Below are 25962 nucleotides of genomic sequence, written 5' to 3' on the forward strand. Positions count from 1 at the left end.
AAAGCCAGCATATCAGTGTGACACGCTGCTAAAATCAGTGGTCAAAGTGGCTTATAAAAAAGGAGCCGTTAAAACAACAAAACCATTTATTAAATATTGGGACAAAGCCATTTGGACTGTATTTTTAGATGTATGCAATAAAAACGAGAGAAGTGCCCTCCAACTGTATATATTTAGCAGGCACTGAGCCTATATAAACGTTGATTATTTGTACCTATTAAAACCAGTTGTAACAATTTCTATCCATGTATGAGAGCTAAGGTGATTGGCCGGTCTCCCATTGCTTGAAGCAAGGAACCTTTAGCTAGTTACAGCATGTACAAGATCAATGACTGATTTGGCAATGTTTTATTAGTAAAATGACCTTTGTATGTAATAAATAGCATGTGTTACATTGACTTTGTAGGAGGTGCCCACTTGTTTGTAATCCTACATTGCAAGAGGAAGTAAACGCAGGGGTGAGAAACTGCGGTCCTCAAGGGCCACCAACAGGCCGGGTTTTCAGGATATCCCTGCTTCAGTATAGGTCAGCAAATGGAATAAAACACACACAAGCACAGCCAAAATCCCAGCAGGAAAAAAGATGAATTCAAGGCAACTCCGATTTAAAATAAAAGACTTGTATTTAATCAGCTCACAGTAGTACTACAACGTGAAAGAACGCACCTAGGCGTTTATCAAGTTGCTAAAGATGGGATATCCTGATAACCAGACCTGTTGGTGGCCCTTGAGAACTGGAGTTGCCTGCCCTTGAACTTAAGTGTACTGTACCTATTTGCATGTGCCCAGTGTTGAAACGTGTAAATAAACAGGTTGTGGTACTCCTGAGATCTTTAAATGAAAAGGGTAACAACTTACATCCGCATCACATTTTCCACCCATTCATTACTAGAATTTTCACCACTAATTTCTCTCTCTAACCTCGGGGTGCCCTCACCTAGCCAGGGTCAAAGATGGCGGCCTCTCGCTTCATGGCTCCTTGTCACTCAACACACCAATCTATGGTCTGGAGCGCTAGATGCCGCCCCCATTCTACGTCACAGAGCGTCGGCCACGCCCACGCCCCTGATTCTATATAAGGAGCCCGCTCGCAGCCGGCCCCGGCTGGCTCAATCCTGTCTGACTTCACCTCCATTTACACGCAGGCGAACACCACGCATATCCCTCGCCAGCGGCTCCTTTCCTCCTGCACCGCTCCCCGCGTAATAGACGAGAAGACCCACGCTGATTCTCGCCCGTGGCTCCCGTGAGCCTATGGCCAAGAAAGCTGCTTGTATTTCTGCTTTGGGTGCCCCCACCACTCTTTAAAAATTCCGCCAAAAAAGAGAAGACGATTCCCCAAATCCTTTGGGCCGTTATTTCACGTAAGTGGCTGGGGGGGAGAGGGGCGAGCGGCTGAGACGTGTGGGGCGGCGGGGAGGCTAGACAGGCTTGCGGCGTGGGGATACTCCAACATGGCTGACACCAGGGAGAATGAGAGAGGAGGAGGAGGGGGGGAGTATGTAACACTGATATGAGAGCTGGAGATTAACCACGGATCCCCTTGTGTGATGTCACGTGTAATTAAGCCCACCGCCCCCGTGCTAATGCGGCCCTCGTTACTTCACGGAAAGCGGTTTGGGCTTTCAAACATTAGATGCGCGTGAGGCGGCGCGCGCCCTATACAGCGCACGCGATGCCTGTCACTAGCTTATCCTCCTCCCCACGTGACCGCGTCTCGGGCGTGAGAGCGTTAAGTGGGCGGGGCGGGCTGTGTGACAGCGCGGGAGGGTAAAGGACCCCAGAGAGGTTAAAACACCCGGAGGGGTGGCGAGCACGTGCGTCTACGAGTCACGGCGGGGATGTGCAGTCTGGCGGAGTCTGAGGGAGGAGGATGAGGGGGTAGAATCGTTGGGGGTGCAAGAGGCGGGATAATGTCACCGGGCAAACAGCTGCTTGCCGCGGAGAGGCTAAGGCTTTGGACTGCTTAACGTGTAATAGCGTCACTATATGCGGTGCTAATTGGATTTGGCGCTGCAGTATGGCAGAGTTCACTTAACCTTTTGCCGTGGTGAATGCTGCGAGCAGACACGGTGTGACACTGAACCTCTTCCCGCAGCACCCGAGTGCAGCTCGTGTCATTAGCACTGCAGCAGCAATGCCAGTATTATTACTCATGTTTTACTACAGTCAGTGACACCATGTTTGTCCTTGCCTGTGTAATAAGTTATATACTCTCCTGACACCACATCCCGCAATGTGCACAGGGTGAATCATGTTGGGTTGCCCAAATGTCCGCAGCTCGCCACTAATAGAGATGAACAGCTGTGGATTACACTGGTAGTTTACCCCGTTTCTAGTGTGGTCTGGTTTCCTAACAGGAGCCTCCCCGTCCCCACCCCCGAACTGTTGCATTCCTTTAAAAAAAAGAAATGCTGCTCCACCCTGTTACCGTGGCCAGCAGATCTTATACAACGTGTCGTTTTTACATTGCCTCAGACATTGTGGTCCTGAATCAGGGTACTTTCGCTGTGAGACCTTGCAGTCTGTGCCATATATAGGTGATCAGTGGTGTATCTCGGCGCCAGTGTGGTGGCAGATGCTGAATCTGGCATGGGCATGAACATGTTTGCTGCCTCCTTGCTGCTTCTTCACACTGGAGGCCGCACAGAAGGACCCTCCCAGGACGTGCCCCCTGGCGCCGTCTCCCTCTCAGCAGCTCGTTTTCTTGCAACCCTTGCATTTGTTTTGAATGCCGGTGTTGGTGGTAACGGTGCAAATGAGGGGAGGGGTGAGGTTGTTCCGGTCTGGACCAGCCCGATCTAGTTTTTTTTTTCTTCCTGTCACTGAATGAACAATACACCCTGCTGACTTTCCCTCCAAGTGTTACTATCTGATGGACTGGTGTAGAGTTGGGTTATTACCGCAAGGCTTCCCAAGCATGGGGGAGTGAATCCCTGCACCCCTGAAGCGTTTCCCATAGAGGACTCGGGTTGGCATGCTACTGTAAATGTCCGAGGTAATTTAAGTGCATGGTCATTTTGGTTTTAACTCCTCTGCTAACTGCTGTTTCTATAGCAAACCCTGCCGGATACGTTGTCTTCAGTTGTGTAGATACATTGTATGATTTACTTGTGCATACTGTTATTTTACTTGTGCGCAGTTTTGCGGACAATAAAATTAATTTAGAGCAGGAATTTGTCGTCTATATTTTTACTTTTTACTGTAATACCAGAAAATAATAAAACAAATGCTTTGAAAGTTATAAAGCGATGAAGAGAAGTTGTAGCAAATAAAGTTGTGATCATGTATCAGATGCTTGGAATTTGCAAATGTTTTGGTGGTTGAAACATAATGTTCTTAAATGTGCCTTTCGTGTGATAGTCCTGTCACACTGGAGTACTGAAAGTGAGCTACACTCTTCTAGCTCAAGTTAAATCTGTCACTGTATCACGTTGCAGTTTTAACCATGTGTGCTTGCAATTTTCATGTACTGGAAGTGTTACTTTTCTTACAGATGGGCAGTGATGATTGTACAATCGCAGTGTTTGCATTAGCAGTTGGGTTGGAGAGGTCATGTGTTCTACTGACCACATAGCAATAACTTAATTTTTATTTTCTGAACATTTTCCTGCCCTTTTTATTTTCTGAAAATTGTTTTTACACACCACATTAATTTTGTTCTGTATATTTTCTTTTCGTATTCTTCATAACAACTTCTTGTCAACCATTTATGAATCACATAGCAAAGCCAGACCCTGATGGTACAATCAGTAGTCCTCATTTAAAAAATAGTTGGTTGTCTAGATTTGCAGTACGACTGCTTGCACGTGCTGTAGGATGCGAAAGTGGGAGGGCAAAAAGGCAAGTCGAAATAACTTGATTTGGTAGAATGTCGTCTGTTTGCTTAAATTGGCTTGTACCGTTTCTTAAGTGGCAGGCAATTTAGTAGCCTTTGAAGTTTTGGTACACGCACCTATATTTGAGATTGCGTCCATAGTCAACTCTATCCTGTCTGCAGGCCATATCCCTAAGACCTAGAAAACTGCCAGAGTTGTCCCAATCTTCAAAAGTGGGGACAAAAACACTGTCTCAAACTACAGGCCAATCTCACTTCTCCCAACTCTATCCAAAGTTATGGAAAAATGTGTCCACTCCCAATTAAGCGATTTCTACACCAAGTCAAATTTCCCTAGCCAATTCCAGTCTGGGTTTCGTCCCAAACACTCCAGCGTAACTACCCTGCTAAAAGTTTGCAATGAAATCCAGTGTGGAATGGAACGGGGACAACTCACTGGTGCAGTATTCCTAGATTTTGCAAAGGCTTTTGACACAGTTGATCATGTTATCCTGCTTAACAAACTCCAGAGCTCTGGAATAGGGAAACATGCTTTAAACTGGTTTCAGTCCTACCTATCAGGAAGATCCCAACATGTGTCCATCTCAGGCTCTAACTCCAACCCCCTGGATATCACCTGTGGTGTCCCGCAAGGCTCTGTTCTGGGGCCCCTACTCTTCTCAGTGTTCATTAATGATCTTCCCACAGCTTGTAAGGAAGCCTCAATACACATGTATGCAGATGACACAATCCTGTATGCACACAGCCATAGCCTCTCTGACCTTCAACACATACTTCAGTCTGACTTTTTGAGACTCGAAAACTGGATTTCCCAAAACAAACTGTTTTTAAACACTGACAAGACTAACAATGGTATTTGGGACCAAGACTAAATTTGTAAAGCTTCCAGTGACTGAGCTCCTGATTAGAACCAACGCTAAAACCACCCTAACACCTGTCACTAGTTTTAAATACCTGGGCTTATGGTTTGACTCCCACTTAACATTCGGGATGCACATTGATACCCTGACAACCAAGACCTATGCCAAACTAGGGGTACTTTACAGGAACAAATCCTCCCTAAGTCTCCTGGTCAGAAAGCGTATTGCACAGCAGATGCTAATGCCAATTATTGACTATGGAGACATAGTATATGGCTCGGCTCCTCAAACCCACCTTAGCAAACTTGACACCCTCTACAATTCAATTTGTCGTTTTGTTCTCCAATGCAACTACAACACACATCACTGCGAAATGCTCAAAGAACTAGATTGGTCATCACTAGAGTCTAGGCGCAAAGTTCACCTTTCCTGTCTCACCCTCAAATACTTTCTGGGCAAGCTACCCAGCTACCTGAACAAGCTCCTCACCCCTACCACATGCAGTACCTATCACCTGAGATCAGACTCCAAAAGACTATTCATGGTCCCAAGACTCAACAAAGTATCCGGACGTTCCTCCTTCTCCTTCCGTGCACCCCAAAACTGGAACAACCTACCAGAGACTCTCATATCCACCACCAGCTTAAGTTCTTTCAAATCTAAGGCTGTCTCACACTTTAATCTGGTCTGTAACTGTTTCATACGCTCATAATATATATTTTCTTTAACTGTGCATGCAATGTCTTGTATATAATGTATACCTTGTTCATTTATGTAACTGTATTTGTAACCATGTATTATTTTGTTTTACTCTGTGCCCAGGACATACTTGAAAACGAGAGGTAACTCTCAATGTATTACTTCCTGGTAAAATATTTTATAAATAAATAAATTTGGCAGTGCTTTTCCTCAGTACTGTTGTGAAACAGACCTCTGAAAGGTTTCTTTTCACCAAGTTGGTAAAGATCCCATATGTACAGTAGTAGTTTGTGGGAATTTTTAATGTTTCAAGCGATTCAAGGAATAAACACCACTTTAAAACCTTTACACTATACTTTTAAAATACTGTGATAAGATTGTAGCATATTGTTTTCCAGGTGTGTAAGTAGGAAAACTGTACCTTTCGAAAATCTCTTTTCGTCTTGGTTGCTCCATCGAGCCCCATGGCGTGTGTGATGTGTTTCAGTGCGACAGGTCACTAAATGACTGCAGTAACAGGTCATTTAGTTTCACTATATTTCTCGGTTATAATTATTTGCCAAGTAATAGAACCTCTGCATTATTATTTTTTTGTACAGGCTTCCCATAACATGAGCTGCTGCTTTATAAGATTTTGTACAATGCCATATTCCTTGCTTTGAAACAAGTTTCATAGACACCAACTTGCATTTATATAGGAACACTGCTTACAAAGAGCTCAAGTTTAATTATACCAATTACACATTTCCCTGCCCACGTCACTGAAATCTGGCTGACGCAACAAATGGAGAGGAAAGCTTAACAATGAAAGTGATTAAACGTTTCTAGTCTTGTGATCTGAGTGGACAGGTGCAAGAAAAGAAACTAGAAAATACATGACCGTTGTAGGAGCAGCCTGCGACACATTGCTTTGGAATGCAAGTTGTCACCCCCGGGCGGGAATGGGTTAAAATAGCATACACGATTAGGTGCTGACTTGTACTAGTTTTGTGTTACTTTGAAATAAGGCAATGAGTACATAAAGATTTAAGAAGAAGCATGAGGAGTTGTAGTTATTTAACAGGAGGGGCAGCTGAATGCTTTGCTGCTGTTCTGTTTCTGTTTTTTAGATTCATCAGATATGTAGCTTTGGTAAAAATAAAAGTTTTAAATTGGCCTCATAATGCTATAAAACTTTGCAGCTCTCTGCGACAAAACCGTGCTACATATTACCAGCTTTATTTTATGGTGGTGCTGCGTAGTGATTTAATTTTGCCGTCAACAGCAGCCGTTTTTCTTTTCACTTAGCGAACTTACCCGGAAAACTTTACGACGTTAATATTAATTTTACAGGATTGTTTTCTTGCATCAGTGCTTCCATTTGATGTGACACTAGTCACATGTACATTTTCTTGTAGGGCGTATTTTCTGTCAAAGCGTACAACTATCCAGGGGGACTAGGAAAAGCACTCTATAGGGAGCAGTTCGACTTCAACGCAGAGCCACCTTGGGACCCTAGCTGATGATAGGAGATTCCATCTCCTAACTTGTCCATGTAAGTATTTGCACAAATAATCCTACAACGGTTGTTGGAAGGTGCCTTTATGAAAACTCTTATAAAAAACACGGATGTGTGAAATCTATTTAATACAAATCTGTTTTGAGACCCAGTGAGACAATTCATGTGACTATTTGGTAAATATATTTGCAGTTTGGAGGACTTGTAACTACTATTATGGGTTCTGCAATGCAATACATTTTGAGGAAACATGTCTATATTGCTTGCTATTTATAAAAAAAAAAAATTAACGATCTCTCATCTTGTTTGTCCCTCCCCTGCTGTTTTTTCTGCTCCCAGCAAGAGAAATAAGTTAATGTATAGTGAATGTATTTGAGCAATGACAAGGAGCTTGTATACCTTAGATGCACTGTAGTCTACCTTAAGTGTGCAATCTGTTATACCTAATTGAGGAATTGCATGCGTTTTGTGAAGGAGAATCCTTAAAGCGATGTAAGTATTCTTACCCATTTCTTTTATGCTTTAGTACTCTATCCATGTCCACTTGTTTTTACCTTATTTACCCTGGTAAACAAGTGACTTTTGCCCGACTATAATCCAACTCTAAAATATACATGCTATATCAAAAAAGCTAATGTTTAGCGTGGCTCCCCTGACCTCCAGGGACACCAAGAGGGCAAAAAAATATTTGTATATAGATTGTTGTATTTTCTTATGTTTTCTTTTGGAGATTGTTAATATTTTTCCATGTTTTGTATCTCTACAACCCTTTAAGTGATTATTGTGTGTTATTTAATAACTCCTCACAAAAAGTATCCATGATTATTTCTCTGGGTTTCATGTGGTTATAAATTTGCCTTTTGACAATTTGGTTTGCTTCTTTAAACTGGTGCTAGTATTCTACAAACTATTTTTGTTCTATTTGTCATTCCCTTAAACTTGCATGGCATGTGCGCTATACAGTCTTTGCCTATTCATTGTTAGAATGCATAAACATGTAGACTAGTCACAATACACTTTCATTTAGTCACATGCTTCACTTAAGTACTAATGTATCCTACAAGGCTTTGGTGTGCCACAGGGAATAGGGAAAATTGTGGCATGTTTTAAATAGAACATGTTGGGTGTTGCCGATTGAGTCTATTGTTTTGGGGCGACGTGCAGACTTTCTGGGTTTGAGATGTGATAACATCAGTTCTAATTGACTTTCATTGTATAATAGCGTGCCCAAAGCTTAGATGCTCATGGTTAAGGACAGCGCAGTACAAAACAATATAAGTGGCACACCCAAGTCAAACCATTTTTATAAATCTCTCCCAAAAGTCTAAAAACAGCTAATGCATTATTTCTTGCCATGTGGCACATTATTATTTTATTTGTACATAAGGGCAGTAATATTTTCTTGGGGAATGGAAGAGAATATATGGAGAAAAATGTTTTAATGCAGTTTGTTTACTTGTTTAGTAGTTGGTGGGTTAAATTCCCCTCAAAAGTACTACTGTCCAGATGGGACTCAAAGCATGTTGCAATTACGTTACAGCGTGGTACCGCAGTACTGCACATAGAATTGTACAGGCAGCCCCTGCCCTGATGAGCTTATATTCTTTTTGGTGCCAGAGGCACAGATGGATAAAATGACTTGTCCAAGTTCACAAGAAGCTGACTGGGATTTGAAGCAGACTCTCCTGCTTCAGTGGCATAATTTTCAGTGTCCGTACCATTACTCACGTAGCCACTCCTTTAACTCTTTGATTTGTGCCATTTTCCTCTTCTGAGATACAAAGATCTGGAAAACCCGGGAGCCCTCAGAATACAGTGAATGTTGGCTAAAATGAAGATACTTGGGACATGGCTGTCACTACGTTAATTTAGTTGTGCGTGTACAGTATTTGAGAAGATTGTAACTTAAGCTATTGAATTTGTAAAACAAACTTTTCTTTACATTTAACTTTTGAAGTGCGTTTTGAAAGGTCTGTAAATGGCTAAATTAGACACATGGCAGTTTGTTTAAATAACGCGAGTGTGACCTTGTGTTTAAATTGGAGAATTAAATCATTCAGAATTGACCTATTCAGTGTTAACGGCGCAAATGCATTAAAGCACTGAAATCAGAAGGACTTTAAAGCCTGCCATACCACTAAATCAGTACTGCTTCATTAAAACACAACTTTGAGTCCTCTTACAATCCTTAACTGATTAGGCTTGTTTTAATCAATAAAGTATCAACATTTACCTTTCGAAGCGGCTGGTCCATGTGTAACTGGTTGTAGCTGCATTTTCCTTAATTGAGATTCTGTTCCCTGCAAATATAGATTCCTGGGTGTTGATTAACATATTTGCTTCTGAAACAAAGTAATGGAAACTGCCATTTTAAATACATCTTTCATTATTAAATATTGGTTAAAATTGTACAGAAAGTATTAGATTAGCAATTTATTTCAATTTAATGTATCTGTTGTGTCAAGTATGTGTAACTTTAGCTTTACATCAGATTACTTTGAACTTTTAAATCACCCAGCTTTGGCAGATTTAACACTTCATGCAATATAAAACATTTGAGGGAATTAACTGATATGGAATACAGTACTGTACCTTGCTGTGGACTCTGCTATCCTCTGTTAATATATATTGCAGCCTGCTTATTTGCAGTAAAAAGAAATGACTTATGTTGTGTGAACATTAGCCATGTGCAGAATTCCTGACTGTGCCGTGATGGATGTAGCTTGTGAACTAAAGTTGCAAACCCATTAACCATTTTAAATTGAGAAGCATCAAACAGCCATGTTTTTAATGATGGGTTTTATGTTAACATTGTGTCAAAATGTCTTTAATCATTTAAGACTATTGTAGCTACACTTAAGTGGTTCTGTTCCAGCAGGGATTTATTGTGTGAATCTTATCCACTTTGTAAAAATGGGTAAATGTTCTTTGGGTTCGGTAGAAGACATCCCAGTGTTCATGTAGAGATACAGTCCTGTACATAAATCATTTAATGCATGCAGCATTGTATTTAAATGTGAGCTGTGCCTTAATTATTTTTTTTCTTCCAGTTTGTTGCATATTTAAAGGACCCAACAATTATAGTTGCTGACCCCTCATTTGGCGTTATTTGGTTTATGATTGTCGGCTTTGCAGTATACGGCTGAGATGAAAGGATTTAACGAAGATGCAAATTACTCTATTGGCCTACTGGATGAAGCAGCGACTCCTAGAGATGTCATTGATAACTATATTTATGAGCATACCCTTGTAAGTCTTGCTTTTTACATAACTTCTGATGACTGCCACTTTTCTTGGAGCCTGTGCAAATTATTACTCTATTAAACCATACAGCACATTGTACATTTTTAGTAGGTTGTGGTATCTTTCACTAGACCGGCTAGAGTTCTTGATGAAGACCTGCGAGGCTTTGAAACGTCTGTAAACTTCTATGGGGAACATTTTAAACCGTTAAAAGGTTTCAGTCTAAAATATTCAAACTGCAGCAAATTGCTAAAAAGATTAACTTAATTGCCTGTTCCCTTTAGACAATTCTCGATAGAGATCTCTCTCGATATATCTATATACATATAGAGAGACAACTATAGGTAGGAACCTCGCTCTAACCCCTTGGTGGTAGAGGCGTGCTGGCTAGGGAGTAAATCGATAGATTTATACGGATGTATCTGGAGAGGTACACAAAAAGAGTCCCTTTGTAGGCGCACCGCAGACCGTTATAGAATAAATGTGGTCAGGGGTGAAAGTACTGCAGACCTTTATATAATAATGTGGTTTGGGGTGAAAAAGTGTGTACAAAAATAAGTTTATTAATAAATATGCTTTAAAAACGTGTGTGGTGTTGTACTTCCTATAATAAAAATAGTCAGATAGTCTATATGTTCTACTCTGGTCACCCAGTTTGATAAAGGTAGCAGAATATGACTGATGGCAATAGGCATGTGCTACAAATCTGATATACTCTCAATGGTGAAGCTGGTTTTGTGATACAGATCAGAAGGTATAGGGATTATAGTTTCACTGTATAGGCTTAATAGCTATTAGTTGAGATAAATTCCCAAATACCATGGATGGAAGAGGAAGACAGGATTAGTAAAACCTGTTTAATCTGTCTCTGTAACACAGCAAATTAAAGTATACTAGTTAATGATGTTTATAAAATAACTGTTTGCACCATGGTAAAAGGAGTAGACGTAGCTATGGTTACTCCTCACATAGCTCGTAGTGGTATGTTCTGAAAAGTAGGTAAGTCTTACTGCGCCTGCGTCATATAGGTTCACTGGCAATGCGTACCTGGTAATGTGTGTAATAAATGTCTGTTTATACATCCACTACTAAAACAATACCAGTTGGTAGGATAACTCTGTAGTGCAGTTATCAGAGGGGCTGAGTGCCACTATGATTGCTTCCTATACGCCGCTCGTGATTGTAATGTGCTGTATGTTGAAGGGGTCTTCCTGCGCATGCGTCATTTGAGTACCGTGACACTGTATCCAGTATGTAGGAACGGAGCGGGGTGAGTAAAACGGGTTAATTAGAGCCTAGACCATGTGATTCTACACATCGAGATAGAAAGCTATCATGCCATGGGTATTGTATAAGTACAAATCAATATATCTGCTGATTGTATGGTGTTTTTCTGTACCCGTATTGCGTATATGTCATTTTTTCTGCTGCAAGATAGTTTGTCACCTTTAAGACCAGAGGAGTTTTTCGCTCAAAGTGCTGTATGATAAGTATTTGTTTACAGATGCACACGGATGTTAATGTCATTGCTACTAGAGCAGTATACAGTGTAGCAATAAAACCTAAAGGCTGGTAAGTATAGTATCGATCAGCATATGTTATATCATTTGTATAGAGGTGATATAACGCATCAAAAAACGGGACATGTTTTATTCAATACAGCTCGATTGCAATTAGTGAATCCCAAATGCATAGGGATGTGGTAGCTTTAATAAGCTATAGCTCAGGGCATCAACAGATGGCAAATCACACCTAGTGATAGTAATGCACAGAGAACAAAAGAGTCTATGGCTGTGCCAAACACCTCTTTAAATGGGTGTATCAATGTATGTTAGTTATTCTGGGTATGACTTCAAGTAGAAACTGTCGGCAAAAAGACCCGACATGCTGCATGTTTCGTCGCTTCTCTGCGACTTCTTCCGGGGTGGGCGTGTTTGCGTCTCCAGTCGCTCCTTTATACCAGGTGGTTGTCATGGTGACCCTAGGACGCGTGTGTTGCCGAATCCCTATACCTTCTGATCTGTATCACACAACCGGCTTCACCATTGAGAGTATATCTGATTTGTAGCACATGCCTATTGCCATCAGTCATATTCTGCTACCTTTATCAAACTGGGTGACCAGAGTAGAACATATAGACTATCTGTCTATTTTTATTATAGGAAGTACAACACCACACACGTTTTTAAAGCATATTTATTAATAAACTTATTTTTGTACACACTTTTTCACCCCAGACCACATTATTATATAAAGGTCTGCAGTACTTTCACCCCTGACCACATTTATTCTATAACGGTCTGCGGTGCGCCTACAAAGGGACTCTTTTTGTGTACCTCTCCAGATACACCCGTATAAATATATACATATAGAGAGAGAGAGATCCCTATATAGAGGTGGAGAATAATAATAAACATGGAACCTTAGAACAAAACGTGTTCTAGTAACAATCTAGGTCTGTCACAAACATGTTCATGGTTTCATGTTAAATCAAATCATAATCCTGTTTCAGAGTTCAAAGTGTGGAATAGAATTAAAGAGTTGCCTGAATATTGAAAACTGACTAATTTACTCATTATTGGGCCAATGGTAATTAAACTGGTTTGCTTAAAGCAGCAATACAGAGCAAATCCTATCTTACAATCTTTATAAAGCAGTTCTGTAGTATTAGATAATACTGCATTGTTTCCGTTTTCTAACTCTTAATGCCATTTTAATTGATTTTAACGTACTGAGCATCCTTTGGTTGTTATAGCAACCATTTAGAAAGGCACAGCCACTTCCTCTCTTGAAACCGGCTTTTGTACGCGTGTTTTTGAGCTCTGCCCTCTCCCCAGCAGTGCACCAGCTTTGGCAACAAATGATCACAAGCAGATCTCTTGCAATGTTTCCAGCAGGAGACTGTCTATTGTTACAGCTTTCCACTGCAATTTGTTACCCGCTGTAATATAAGGTTATGTTGTAGTTGTTGCCGTCCACTGACTTCAGGATAGGTTCACAGGCCTCCATAATATAAAACCCAGGAAGCCTGATCTTCGCCGATCATACACAGGAGAACAGATCGATTGGCAGCTTAGGTAATTACTTTTCCTTACAGTTGATTAAATGCTGCATATATTAAATCCAAACAAATAAATGCAACCTGGAATGATGCTTTAAAGATATGTGAATATTTTCTAGATGGTGTATAAATAACTATATATAAATATATACACACAAACATTTTAGCACTTTTTTGATGTTTTATTTTTTAAATAGGTACCACTTTGTATTACAGCTAGATTATTAAAGTGGATACATTTTATGATGGATTGAAAATAATTGACCATGTTGACTCAAAAGCGATTAGAACGTTGCCTCACGGGTCCCTCTAATTTTGAAATATGTATTTTATTTCCGGTTTGTCACACTTATTAATTTGTTTCCACTATTAGACAGGAAAAAATGCATTCTTTGTTGCTGACCTTGGGAAGATTGTGAAGAAACACACTGAATGGCAAAATATCCTGGGGAACATAATGCCATTTTACACAGTGAGGTGCAACTCCTCCCCAGCTGTTCTTCACATTTTATCAGCTCTTGGGACTGGATTTGCTTGTGCCAATAAAGTGAGTAAATCATGATACCTAAACATTTGCATGGTATATTGGTGCTTTGTGAGATGGGGAATGCGATTACAGAAACAAGGGACTTGTATTGAGATTTACTGCTGTGGTTATTGATAACAACAGTAACCCAATCTATATTCTGAAGATATATAACTAGTCGGTGTGTAGTGGAGAGCGATGTCACTTTTCTTCTCCTCTTGCAAATCTTCTGCCATTCTGCAACAATATACAGTCTGTTTTGAAAATGTTAATTTCTGATATTGCTCTAGTTTAAGGCTGCGGCCATGGTGACCATGTACTCTTGTGCGTGACGTCACCCGCTTTTTAGCGCCAGCGATTTGAAGCCAGGGGGTGTGGCTTTGACATCACGTTGCTTGTTCGCCCTCTGGGCGAACTGCTGACCTGGCTGTCGCGCCGTGGAATCAAATTTAACTGGTTCCCCACGCTGACGCATGCGCTATCTGGCTGTGATCATTGCCTTAAGGCATTGAGATCACACCGCGCATGCCACCGCAGCCTAGTATTCTGAAAGTATGGCCTGGATTGTTACTTTTCAAATGTGTAAAACGTCTTGGAAAAGGATGTAAATAACTTGTATTGACTTACCATTTAGTTTATTTGTAAATATTTCTGCTAATGACTTCAGGTCAACATAGTTGATACTTGAGCATGGTATAAATGCTTAAAGCTGCAGTTCAAGCAATATCCTACATATGTTTTTTTGTTTTTTTAATGAATCAGGTTTACTATGAGAAAATACTTATAACATTTAAAAAAAAGAAGGAAAAATGTACTATTTTAAAGATTTTTTTTTTTAATGTATTCTAATGTTAAAAGCATTTTTGTTCCTATAGCAGCCATTTACAAAGTCACATTCCCTTCTGAAACAGCATCACCTTTTTGAGCCTTGCCCCCTCTAGCAGTGAACCAATTGAATATAGTGCCTGCCTGGTCACATGATCTTCCTCACAGAACTTTGGCTGTCAGTGCAGCAGAAGAGGACTCAAGATGCAGTTGGTGAACCCCGAGCCGAATCATCGCCGATCGATCACATGAGCGGATCAATCAGCAACTTAGCTAATCACTTGTCAGTGTGTAGATTGTATTGATGTTCATATGGAAAGATTTTTATTTATTTCTTTTTTAAACGACATGTTGAACTTCAGCTTTAACGAAGACTGAAGATGCTTTTTAGCTCTTTGCTCAATGGGGCACAATGTCTGACTCAGATCTTATACCTTTTACAGAATGAAATGACATTGGTGTATGATTTGGGCATCTCTATGGACAACGTTGTATATAGTAATCCATGCAAGCAAGCTTCTCAGATCAAGCATGCAGCCAAAATTGGAGTAAACATTATGACATGTGACAATGAAACTGAACTAAAGAAAATTGCACGCAATCATCCTAATGCAAAGTAAGTTTAGAAACTATTTGCACGTCTTGGTAGTGTACGTTTAGAATCCACTTCAGCTGCTAATTGGAGAACAGAATTCTAGAAATCTATCAACTTTACAAATTGTTGGCAGCTTAAGAGAAAATTTAAACTGTTTTAGTAAGGTGAAATACGTTTTGTACCTTTATCCTCTTAAGAAATGTAATCATTCAGGCTACAACATGCTTTTAGTATCATGTGTAAGTCATGAAAGGTACCTAAAGATTAAAAAAATGGTTCTGTATAGGTATTTTACAAAACAATGTTTTCTTCTGGCACTGACTACCACTTTATACAGTTAAACATACTCGGGGTCTGTTAATTTCAGAAGTCATTTATTTTGAGTGTAAAATGAAATATGTAAACTTAACAAAATACATAAAAGCAATAGCTGGTCATTTAAGCAATAGAACGTGTTTTTAATAAGTGGGAAGCAGGGTTTCTCCGAAGCTGAACCATGTTAATTAAAGCTCTGTGGGTGCTCCGCAGATTGAAAGCTTCCGGTCACGCGGGCCAATAGGAAGCCGCAATGTATAAACGTCACAGCTTCCTATTGGCGGGTGTGACGCTGGAGCTTTAAATCTATCATTTCGATAGTCCCCCATAGCCCAGCTGGACCTGAAATTCAATTCCTGAGGCCCCCTGCTTCAGTCCTAGAACGCTAAAAAAGAAAGCGGGATTGCTGCTTTAATGGGCACTGTCCCACGTGTGATCAAAGTGACCCGGTTATTGGTTTAAAATGTTTTTCTTTTTCCATGGTAAACAAATGCTTGCAAGAATGTGAATTGCATTGATCAATTGTTTAGAAGATCAATATTTTGCCGGTTATGTTGCTGCATCTTTCATTGCTCAATCCATGTGCTGGGGTCACATAATAAAACAGAATAGTGAAGTCTAACAAATGGCAATTGAAAGCTAGAGTACTCTGACCAATCTTGAAACCTCTTATTGGGCAGAAGATGTCTTGTATCTCAAGTCTTCTGCATTGTACTGTGCACTCAACATAACAATGCTAAATTGTCCTAAAAACGTATTTTCCTGACCTTTCTTTAACATTTTCTCTAAAACACAATTACAAAGCAATGCATGGCAGTTTCCTTTGGCAGTGAAGGGTTATCAATATGCAAACACACATCCCATGCTCAGAAGCTCAGAACCCATCACACTATATGTGTCGAAGTGCCATTGGAATTGTTACATCATGTATATAACAAGACAAAAAACCTCGTTTTACATCCAACATGACAAATTATATAGTTAAAAACGTATGTTTCTTTTCACAAGGGAGGGTAATTTAGTTAAATTGTTTGGCCAAAGCATGTCAAGCTTGCAAACACCACCAAGGTAGGTCAAGGATGTTTGGCCTTGACCAAAACACCTCTGACGTTCCTTCGCCGGGACACTTTGCCGCCGCGATGTCAGCTCCTGTGCCCAACTACCGTACGCTGCATGGCTGACTCGACACGGTCTCTGTCCCGCGTGGGACCGCTACACTGCCTTGACAAGCCGTTCCAACATGTGGGACATTTAATAAACATGCAGTTGTCGGAGCGGGAAGTCGGGACATGCAGGAGCGGACTTCGCAGCGGTGTGCCGCGGTGAGCTGCCCTGCGGCGACGTGTCTGCCGGGGGCGTTTTGGTCACGACCAAATGTCCGCGGCGAAACGTCCCATTCTGCTCCACGATATACCTCTTTTGCAATGCCTAACACTACCTGCAAAAATACTCCTAACATCTCTAATGGAGGGGAAATTGTCTTAATAGACTGGTCATTCACAGGTGCAGAACAAGACCTGACACTTAAGTGGGATGAGAGCTTTAGACCAGGGAGGCGGGGCCAAAAAACCCCAAACAATTGTTTACCAATTGAAATCTACAAACACAAACCATCCCTGCAAGCTTAGGACCCAAACCCACCACGCCATATATATTTGTGTCAAAAGAGTTACTTAAGTAATAATCTCTGAACAGGGCATTACTGGCCAATAATGCCCAGGCTGGAAGAGTTGAAGGCCTGAAGTGAAGCCGAGGGACTTTAACCCAGCCAGGGCATTATTGGCCAGTAATGCCCTGTTCGTCAGGGATTATTACTATTATAGGCTAAATGTAGGCTTTTTTTCATAAATAAACACTTTTGTACAGTTATATAGATTTATTAAAATAAAATGGTAAATACATTAAAGCACCTCTATATACACTTGAACTGCAGCTATCTATATCCACTGCCGCCCCCTCTATGTACACACCAGATACATGCACACACGCACACCAGCTCTAAGCGCACACACACTCACGCACCAGCTGTACACACGCACCAGCTGTACACACAAACTGTAGCTACATCCAAACTCTGCTGCTTCCACACACATACAACACAACATCGCCACACTGCAGCTCTACACACTGCAGCTTCACACACTCTGCAGCTTCACACACTCTGCAGCTATAAACAAACTCTGCAGACACACTTACTTTGCCGCTTCAAACACTCTCCCTCAACTCAACTGTCCGTGGAGCTCTGTTCACGGCGGGAGGGGGAGGAGTCACTGCCTGGTTGCTGCTGCTTCCTGACCAATGCCCTGTCTGAAAGCTGTTCCTGCTTCCTGACCAATCCCCTGTCTCAGATCTGTTCTGACAAAGAAAAGCAGATTGGCTAAAACATAAAAACTTGGCAAGCTGTCAAATTCCAGGCATTACTGAATGAATAATGCCTGGAATTTTAACCAAAGAGCAGGGATTTCAGTAATGTTGGAATTTTACAGCTTTAACCTATAATAATGATGATTAATATGCAAACTCTAGGAATAGACTGAACATGAGCGAATTATTTAGCTGTTTGAAATAGAAACTACATTTTGTCCTATTTTCATTCAGGAACCTGTCTGCTGTTTTAGTAACAAGATGCCAATAACTGCAAAAGGAGCAGTCAGGCTTTTAATTGTGATTCATATAGCAAGACATGTTGATCATTAAACAGTAAATGGTGCCTGCTTAAGATGACAGTTAATAAAATCTACATAAATTCTATGACTTTTTTTGCAATAATTTGTTTGCATTGTTTTTTTTTTGTGTGCATGGCCCCCTCCTTGCATACTATGTTGTTGCCCTGACTAGGTTTTTGCCTGTAGCACCCATACCTTTACCCCTTGCTTTTGCTTTGGTCCCCATTTCACTAGAGGCATCCCAAGTTTCATTGATCCTGATTCCCCTTCTTTGTAGCTCGTATTATAACGACATGTTGATCTTTAAGCAATAAATGGTGCCTGCTTAAGATGACAGTTGATAAAATCTACATAAATGCTTATTGTAATCAGTTATTTAAAGTTGTGTATTTGGTAACAACTGCTGTTCTGGTTCACATTGGAATCTGATAACATTTACTCCTATAATGTGTGGAGCTGTGTAATAAAACAAAGTAAAGTTTAAGCCTATTTTTGTTTTCTGGAAATTGTCAAACATTTAGAAGGAACATCTTTTATTACAGCACCCACTCAGCTTATGAAATGCTAAACAATATGTAGACATGGCTTGCTGTAATTCCATTTGTGCCACTCTCAGCTCCTAGTCTTAGGCCCTAATTGCTAGTTTTTTCTCTATACAGGAATGTTTCTCACTAAGTTCTTGACTCTTCCAAGGATGACGCTCGAGCACTGGCACCCTAATCAACATACTTCTGCAAAACTTCAGGCTTCACATGTGCTGATGTAAACCAACTGTGCCCCAATCATCTTCCCCTTCTCTTAGGCTCTTGCTTCATATTGCCACAGAGGGCATCAATGGAGATGAAGAGATGAACATGAAGTTTGGCACCACACTGAAGGGCTGCAGGCACCTCTTGGAATGTGCTAAGGAGCTCAAAATTCAAGTGATTGGTGTAAAGTAAGTGTGTTTTTGTTACACCTATCTCTTTGTGCACAAGCTTTTAGTGTAAACAAAAGAAACATGGCTGGTAGTGATTCTGTAGGAGAAACTGACTTAAAGGATTCCCTACTCCAAAGATCTTACTATCTGTCAGGGGTGGCCACCAACAGGTCTGGTTTTAAGGTTATCCCTGCTTCAGCACAGGTGGCTCAGTCAACGATTGGGCCAACTGTGCTGAAGCAGGGATATTTTTAAAACCTGACCTTTTGATGGCCCTTGAGGAATGGAGGTGGCTACCGCTGATCTGTGTAGACTAAATGGCTTTGTTCACTGTCAAATAGAATACACACATTTTGAATCCAACTTATTCTGCTATTAAAATTTGTACATGACACCATTACCTCTGGTATTCTCATTGTTAATACATTGCATATTAACCCATGGCTAAGCTGCAGAATAAGTGGAACTGTTCATCGTATTAATTCTCTGTTTCTGAACCTAAAATGCTCCAATAATGGACTCCTTCAGTTTTTCCGACCATTTGAAGTGACTGAGAACTTTTAGCATTGATGGGTCGTAAACTGTTTAAAAAACTTCTTTCAGTCTGAACACCATAAATGCAGTATTGAATTGCTGATTCGGAGAGCATGAGCAAGGACTTTTCCCCCCCTTTTTTTTCTTGAAAGTTTTGATTTGAAGAAGCGGGCAATGCCAACTTCTGAAAAACATGTACACGTTGCAGAATGATTTAATACTCTTTAGGTATTTGCTGATCTTCGTTTTCTTTCTGTATCTCAGAATTCTCTTTAACTGAAGTTAGATGGAGGCAGTTTAATGTTCCGAGTTCTGAATGTCATTTTTTTAAGTGTATCCTGTAATGTTAGGATGACTTTGAGAAGGCAGCACAAGAACTGAGTTCATATTGCTGTACAGTAGTTCCACTTACAAAGACTATCTGAATAGCCACTAGGTGGCTTACTTGCTCTTTCACATGCATGGCTTTCATTACATTGAGAGCTGTACATATATCAAATGGTTTGCACATTTGCAATCTGAAATATTTGGCCATTAAAACAAAACAATTTATACTGCATTTGTTTGTTTTTTATGTTTCTTAGTTGTAAAGTCCTGCAGTCCAAATTAAGCTTTAATTGCCTTTTGTTTTGTAACCTTCATGATTGGAAGTCGCTTGTAACTTGGCTTTTCAGGCTCTGCTCTGTCACAAACATTAACTGCTATCAACGAGCAATTTTGCAAGAAACTTCAGCCAGTCAGGAATCCGTTGCTATTGATTTGCAGTTAGAGCATACATCAGAAGTTCGGTTTGAACATAGTGTTTGCATGAATGTTGTAAGCAGTTTCATCATTCAATACAAACCTAATGTTTAAAAAATAAGTTCAGTACTGCTGTATTGTAACTGGTTAATGATAATTCTAAGGATACAGCCCCAGTCCTCCCGGCGTGCGTGCAGCACCTAGACACGCGATCAGCGGTCTCTAGGGGAGCGCAGGTGGTGGGGCCATGAAGGGACATATCTGGCCTGCCATTGGCTGCGCACCGCCACGTGACCGCGGCTCGGGAAAAAATTCTTGTCTTCCCATGCCAGCGTAGGCGTCACATCGCTTTGCCTGCCCACGCAGCCACTGGGGCCTGCCCCATAGAGGGTTGTGCTGTGCTGTTTGCTGCCGTAACTACCGGGGACTTGGCCTAAGTGTCTAAACTGAAGTGACATTTGCGGTTAATGCTCAGACAATAGTGCATATTTCACACAATTTCTTTTCAACTGTTATTTATATGTACTTGTTGTATCCTTAGGTTTCATGTTTCACGGTCGAATGACCTACAAGCATATATTCATGCTTTATCTGATTCTCGCTGCGTGTACGATATGGCAGTAAGTATCTATTTGAAGGTTCCTTAAGTATTGTCACATTCAAATAACTGGTAAAAATAGTCTTGTTAATTGTTTAGCCTAGAGTGGTTGACACTTGACCACTAATTACTATATATTTAGGTACTGTGTGTGATCTGGGACAAGATCAGAATTTATCAGGTGTCTTTACCTTTTAAATCGTATCTCTTATAACCAAAGCTTTTTATGATATGTTCTTGTATTGTGAAACACTTGCTAAATAGTTTTATCGTTGTAGCAAAGAAATACAATACGTCACTTCTTTCACCAACTGAAGGGCACTTAGAAAATAAATACATTTTAGGAGCCAAGCTTTTATAAAAATTAAACATGTTCTCTTTCTCCCAGGAAGAACTTGGCTTTAAGATGAACATGTTGGATATTGGCGGAGGCTTTTCAGAAAAAGCATTTCAGTTGGAAGAGGTACTATGCTAAACCAGCTACAGCAGTAGCTTTTAAAAAAAATCAAATTTAATTTCACTACAATAATTTTTTTGGGGGGGCCATTTAATTGGTGCCCTGTCTATAGTTGTGCAAATGTGATCTAGCTAACCAGTAATCTCTTATGGTTTCTGGTCATAAGCTTCCATAGTGTGATGTGTGGGTGGATATGTATGTGTGTAGGTTTTATCCAGTTTAGTATGAACTAAATTTTTGGAACTTCTTGTCTTGTAGCTTAATCATGCTGTCAGCCCTTTGCTGGATGCATACTTCCCTGAAGAATCTGGGATTAGAGTCATTGCAGAGCCTGGAAGCTATTATGTTTCATCTGCATTTACCCTAGCAGTAAACATAATTGCAAAGAAAGTAGTTGAACATGATCAACATTTTCCTTCTGGAGGTAGTATTTTATTTTGTTCAATCAAAATTCACACTTGTATTTTGCTTTGTTCAGAATTCACTTAGCTACAAACTGAAGAATTGGTTTAAAATCGTTAACAAAAGAAATTAAGAACACTGATAAACTTTGTAGCCTGACAGAGGGATTAGCAATGCCTTACTCCGCAGTGCGTTGCAGATCCCTCTGGCAGCATAAGAGTAATGGCAATAGTTACCAAACATTAGGGCGCCTGTCTGCACAAAATTCTACAGATAACAAACACACGAAGGCACATAACTGGGTACATACGTCTGGAAACTTCAAACTATTGCCAAACATAGCACTACAACTTTTGCCAAACTTTGCACTCTTTTTGTCATCTAAGCTATTACTGTACTTGCTTTATTCCATATGCTTTTCTGTCACTATCCAGGGGGGTGTATTGGCTTAGTCATAGTTGGTAGTTATCTTGTGATGTGAAAGCAAGGCCAGTTACATTAACTCGTTACTGCTCATTTGCTGACTGTATCAGTGTCTTCACCTTATTTTAGATTAATCCCCGTGTGACTAGTTTCATCTTGCCATTTGTTTCTAATAAATGTTTTATGACTTCAAGGCCATTTTAAATCCGGAGTACATGTCATATTTAAGTGGAAGGAAGTACAGCTTAGATGTTTATATTTACTAAAATGCATTGCCAAACTGATATGTTGTGATATTGGGTCACATTGAGGCGCTACTGTTTTTATAGTAATATTTTAATACCTTGAATTTTGCAAAAAGCTGTCCTAGTCTTTAAGCCTATGAATAGTTGAATTTGCCTAACATAAGAATACAGGACGTGTGAGATCCAAAAGATTCAAGCTTTTTTTCCCTTTTTCTTTTTAGGCAAACAAACTGTTAATAAGCAGTCTTTTATTTATTGCATGAATGATGGTGTTTACGGTTCTTTTGCCAGTAAATTGTCCGAGAACTTAAATACTGCCCCCACAGTGTACAAGGTAAGTTATTGCAAAACCTGATTGTTCTCTTAAGGGCTAATGTAGCATGTAAAATCCTATGCACTTTGCTCATTGCAAAGCCGTACGACAGAAGAACAGTTTTTTTTTCCCCAAATGCCATAGTGCTACAGTAGATCTCTGCAGTCTGCCAATACAAATGTGAGTGACAATACTTGCAGATGACAACACAAATTGTACACCCTAAAAGTATTTAGCTGTGCTCTGATATTTAACAAATGACAGAGAAAAGCATATGGCTGTTTTATTTTTTATTTCAATAAGTTTTATAATTCTGTATTTTAGAAATACAAGGAAGATGTGCCACTTTTTCCTAGCAGCCTTTTGGGTCCATCTTATGATGAGCTTGACATAATTGAGGACCATTGTCTTCTGCCTGAGCTGAACGTTGGAGATTGGATAGTATTTGAAAACATGGGATCTGGCACTCTAAATGAACAGTCTGCCTTTACAGATTTTGAAAAGCCGTCCCTGTACAACTTCATGTCGTTCAGTGACTGGTAAGTATACGTCTTTATGTAGATGCTTCACTTGTAAACACTGGAGATTTGGGGGAAAAGACAAAAAAAAACTTGACCTGACAATCATTTTAACTTGCAGTTCCACTTTGTCATTTCAAATTAAACAGCTATCCATGTCTAAGCCTAAAGTAGAACTATGAATATCAATAGGGTAACTGCAAGGCTAATTTCTTCCAAATTACACAATTTGTATTCACCAAAATGTATTTTTACATAATTTCTCTGAAATGAGGTACTATGATTTCACAAAAGTATGTGAAAAGTGTTTATTTAAAAAAAATGGCAGGCTACGCAGATAACATGAATGATAGAGATAAACATATAGCCTCAATAAATGGCAGCAAAACTATACAAAAAGAATTAGATGGCATTAGGAAGTCCAGGGTGGTAATCCTGGGAATTTTAGGATATTGTATGTGAATGCCCTTTTACATAATAAACATTACTATATATAGATTGCAAATTGGATTATTAAACCTTGCTTTATATAGTAGTAGTGAAAACTTTAAAACCATCGCTGGTTTCAACTTCTAATTTTTAACTAGCCTTAGTTAATGCATTGCCGCCGTCGCGTGCGCATATTGTAAGCACGGAGCGACGGCTTGGTCGCGGTCGCTGGAAGTCATCTCAATTTGATTTTTCCAGCGACCATAGCCTTACATACTGAGCACAAGTCCGGAGACACCTGTGGAACAGTGAAAACAAAAGGACTTGTGCAACATGAACATATTGTGCAACAAAATATATTGTAGGAATGGTCATGCTGATCACATTAACTAGGAAAAATTAAAAACATATCACTAAAAGATTTCACTAGGCACGTATTCCAAAGTATTTAAGTACCTCCTGTAACTTGTGGCTATTTAGATATTTTTATTGTCCATTTCATTTTACTGCTTAAATGCAAACCGGGTCTCACGTCCTTTGTAAATCCTATAGCCGTTAGATATGGTGCATTGTGTTTACTAATTAGAATTGCTTTTACTGAACAATTGTCTGAGATGTTTCTTAAGGCATAACTTATTTATTTTTTTTTTTAATCATAGGTGTGAAATGCAAGATGCTGGAATTACATCAGAGATGTTGATAAAGAGCCTCTGTGTGCCTTGTTTGCAGTTCCGCGAAGACGGCTTCTCCACAGCAGCCTAATCACATTACTTTGCTCACATTAGACCTACAGGTGCAAGTCTCTAGCTTGCCTGGTCAACATTCCAGAGTGGAAGAAAAATCGATCAATCTTGAGTTAACCCCATTTTCAAAACTTGAATTTCAGTCAAAGCGAATTGGGACCAGGCAAAAGCAGCTAAAAGTAATTAAAAGGGGAAAATTAGATGCAATGTCCGGATTTAAACATGCCAGCTAATCCACCCCCCTGTGCAGTTTAAATAAAATATGCAACAAAATGGATGACTTAGTTGAGATGGAAGCTATCACCTTGGCTCCTTGTTAACAGTTTACATAAGTACACAGTTTTTATACTAAGGATTCCTGTTAGAAAGTCTTGTACATTTATTGTCTATTCTCCAATATAACATGTCAGTGGAATACTAGTGTATAACTTAGATATGTTTAGTGTGTTTAGAATGTGTAAATTTGTGCTTTGACCAGTAGATTAATAAATGTAAATTGCATCATATTTGTTTTTTTGACCTGGCGTAACCTTGTATGATCGCAATAAACTTTTGTGTAGATTTTACAGTTTTATTTTTTATTGCTTTCGCTTTAAAAACAGATTTAATGCTGAGAGATTTCTTAGCCAGCTCAAAGCTAGGGGAGATTGACAGATGTGGAGAAGGAGGCCATTGGCGCTGATTTCTCTATCTAGGAGGTGTCACAGGCCATTAAGGAACCAAAGGCCCCAGGTCCAGATGGCTTTTCGGGGCTATAATATAAGAAATTTGCCAAATCACTAGCCCCTAGGTTGCTCCACGTGTTTAATGCAATATTAGCAGGAGCCCCCATCCCCAGAGATGTTGCAGGCGTCTATATCCGTAATTCATAAACCGGTAAAGATCCGCTGGATTGCAAAAGTTATAGGCCCATATCCCTAATTAATACTGATATTAAAATATATGGTAAATTATTGGCCAATAGATTGTCTAATCCTACCCAGACTTATACACCCAGATCAGGTCGGATTCATTAAGGGAAGACAAGCAGCGGACAATACCCGGCGATTTATTGATCTGGTAGAATTGGCTAATACAAATAACACACACAGTATGCTGTTATGTCTGGACGCAGAAAAGGCTTTTGATAGGATAGACTGGCCTTACCTGAAGGAGACGCTTGCGGCATTTGGCTTTGGGGATCGGGTGAGTGTGGCGATTCTCTCGCTGTACTCAGGACCTACCGCAGGGTGATACATCAGGGCTTTCCCTCACTCTACTTACAAATTAAAAGTGGCACAAGACAGGGATGCCCGTTATCCCCTCTTCTGTTCGCCCTATGTATTGAACCACTGGCGGCGCAAATTAGAGGCAATCCGGACATCTCGGGGTTAAACACATTCTCAATCACATAAAGCGGCCCTGTACGCAGATGACATCCTGCTAATTATCTTAAAGCCCCTCAATTCCCTCCCAAACCTATTGGACTTACTAGACAGATTTTCGAACATTTCGGGATTTAAAATAAATCAATC

The 25962-nt window shown here is 40.1% G+C and overlaps 1 protein-coding gene across 5 annotated transcripts; it reads left to right on the top strand.

Moving 5' to 3' along the window:
- Positions 1–1070: 1070 nt before the first annotated feature.
- AZIN1 (antizyme inhibitor 1) lies at positions 1071–25014 on the top strand. 5 transcript variants are annotated; one of them, XM_075582568.1, is made up of 13 exons: positions 1071–1364; positions 6795–6931; positions 7235–7387; positions 9946–10144; positions 13573–13746; positions 14994–15166; positions 18929–19063; positions 20862–20940; positions 21307–21381; positions 21634–21799; positions 22667–22779; positions 23083–23297; positions 24365–25014. In XM_075582568.1, the coding sequence occupies exons 4-13, from the start codon at positions 10043–10045 to the stop codon at positions 24465–24467; spliced, it is 1335 nt and encodes a 444-aa protein (XP_075438683.1). In that variant the 5' UTR covers positions 1071–1364; positions 6795–6931; positions 7235–7387; positions 9946–10042; the 3' UTR covers positions 24468–25014. The 5 variants fall into 5 exon arrangements, with proteins under 5 accessions (XP_075438683.1, XP_075438685.1, XP_075438682.1 ...); XM_075582567.1 differs by lacking the exon at positions 7235–7387 and having other exon boundaries at positions 1072–1364; XM_075582569.1 differs by lacking the exons at positions 1071–1364; positions 7235–7387 and adding an exon at positions 2643–2998.
- The last annotated feature ends 948 nt before the right edge of the window (positions 25015–25962 follow it).

The sequence above is a fragment of the Ascaphus truei genome, chromosome 2 (genome assembly GCF_040206685.1).
Source record: "Ascaphus truei isolate aAscTru1 chromosome 2, aAscTru1.hap1, whole genome shotgun sequence".
In the NCBI taxonomy this organism is placed as follows: domain Eukaryota; kingdom Metazoa; phylum Chordata; class Amphibia; order Anura; family Ascaphidae; genus Ascaphus; species Ascaphus truei.